General features: G+C 34.9%; 1 protein-coding gene across 2 annotated transcripts; it reads left to right on the top strand.

The window, feature by feature from the left end:
• Positions 1–17: 17 nt before the first annotated feature.
• LOC109592262 (uncharacterized) lies at positions 18–1,401 on the top strand. Of its 2 annotated transcripts, none has more exons than XM_020007755.1 (5): positions 18–122; positions 167–388; positions 632–797; positions 1,049–1,189; positions 1,278–1,401. In XM_020007755.1, exons 2-5 carry the CDS (start codon positions 176–178, stop codon positions 1,394–1,396), a joined length of 639 nt encoding a protein of 212 aa, XP_019863314.1. In that variant the 5' UTR covers positions 18–122; positions 167–175; the 3' UTR covers positions 1,397–1,401. The 2 variants fall into 2 exon arrangements, with proteins under 2 accessions (XP_019863314.1, XP_019863315.1); XM_020007756.1 differs by having other exon boundaries at positions 1,049–1,194.
• Positions 1,402–1,748: the final 347 nt, after the last annotated feature.

Here is a 1,748-nt window from a genome sequence, read left to right as displayed (position 1 = left end):
CTCTCTCTCTCTCTCTCTCTCTCTCTCCCTCCCTCTCTCTCTCTCTCTAGGGTGCTAATGTACAAAATTCCATTAGATATTTATTCCAAAATACTTTTCAAAAACAATTACGAGACACTCTGGTAATTAATTATACATTTTCCGTAACTTTAATAATGTTTTGTAGGCGGAGCTAATGACTGAGAACGGCTGGTTAACTTCCATAGAACAAGATGCTCTTGAGTTTTTAAAAATGTTAGAGACGTACTATCCTACCTACGTCTATGAGACTGCAAAGATGATCTATAACAGCTCCAGTGACCACTCGTACCAGCCACCAGTGTCCACTCTATCACCAGTGAACAACACTGGGAATGTACTGAACATGTACCCGGAGACATTTGGAGGAGTAAGGGAGAGGGAGAGAGGGAATTTATTACATATTCTGATGCATATACATGTTATGTTGCGTAGAAAGTTTGAGCTAATTCCGATTAAAATTGAATTTTCTACAAATTTCTGAAGTTACTCCAAAATCGAACAAAAGTCTGCTAAAAAACGCTAAAAATGCTAAAAGTAGACTACATTTACTGATGTGTACATATACCCATAATGTATTCTTGCTAATCTCATTCTCATAATTTGGTTCCAGGATCACCCACTAGTATGGGAACCAGTCTCCAATCCTCTATCTCCAGCCAGTGAGTCACAGAGGGGACTGTATCTTGAGACTCCACTGGTATCAGTTCTGAGGTGGAACAATGAAACGAGACAGAGGATACTGTTTGATGCTGTCGTCATATCAGGAACAAACAAAGGTAGAACTACATTAATATATTATAGTGTTTTAATTTGGTGGAGCTTTATTTTAAAATGTAGTGATTTTTGATATCAAAATCTCCTATCAATATTAAACCCACCAATCATTAATGTACATGTACATACTAATACACTTGTGTACACAATATTAACAGATTAGATACTTGCAGAATAATTGTATTTTATAGCAATGTTGTTAAAATAAGTTGCAATGAGATTAAGACTTAATTCTTTTCTCTCTCTCTCTTAGATTCAGTTCAGAGTCATAGGCTAGTATCCCCAGAGGATCAGTTCAGTTATTATTTATTACATCATGACTTGGACACTGCTCAGTCTCTCCTACCCTCTCTCTCTCACCAAACCTCTCACTCTCTCATCTCAGCCTCTTCATGTAACGTATGAAATCATCTTATTTAATTCCTATTTTGACATTGGGCATTTTGTAATTTTGTGTTAGTAATGTTTGTTACTATTAATAGATGATAGTTATGGAAGTGACAAGAGGAAGAGCAGCAGTGAGTCCTTACCTTCTCCTCCTCCCATTCCTCCTGATCAACTGGATGCAGCTGTTAACCTTCTCTCATCAATAATAAAGTAAATTATGATAATAATATGTACTTTTACATCTGTACATGTACATGTACATCAACTGTGTTCTGTGTTTAGTTAATTTTATTAATGGTCATAGTTAACTAAAATTGAAGGAAAAAACTGTACAATTGCTATAGCCAAACTTCCAATACATCAATACTAATTTGATTGTTTATTTACCTTAAGGTTACTTTTAAATGCGGGTACTATTAATTGCGAATTTTGCGTTTGGGTTAAAAATCGCAATTATTAATACGCGCAATTATTAATAATGACATCATGATGCCATATAACTATTAGTAATAATTACTTAATCGCAATTTTTAATACCAGCAAAATCTACCTTGTGCTAAAATCGC

The sequence above is a fragment of the Amphimedon queenslandica genome, unplaced genomic scaffold (assembly GCF_000090795.2).
Source record: "Amphimedon queenslandica unplaced genomic scaffold, v1.1 AMPQUscaffold_5807_Cont22231, whole genome shotgun sequence".
Lineage (NCBI taxonomy): Eukaryota > Metazoa > Porifera > Demospongiae > Haplosclerida > Niphatidae > Amphimedon > Amphimedon queenslandica.
This window is presented reverse-complemented; position numbering and strand designations above follow the sequence as displayed.

Coding starts and splice junctions, on each gene's coding strand:
- LOC109592262 (XM_020007755.1), top strand. CDS start 176: ATGACTGAGAACGGCTGGTTAACTTCCATAGAACAAGATGCTCTTGAG. Junction 389..631: donor ACCCGGAGACATTTGGAGGA/GTAAGGGAGAGG, acceptor ATTTGGTTCCAG/GATCACCCACTAGTATGGGA. Junction 1,190..1,277: donor TCTCATCTCAGCCTCTTCAT/GTAACGTATGAA, acceptor TACTATTAATAG/ATGATAGTTATGGAAGTGAC.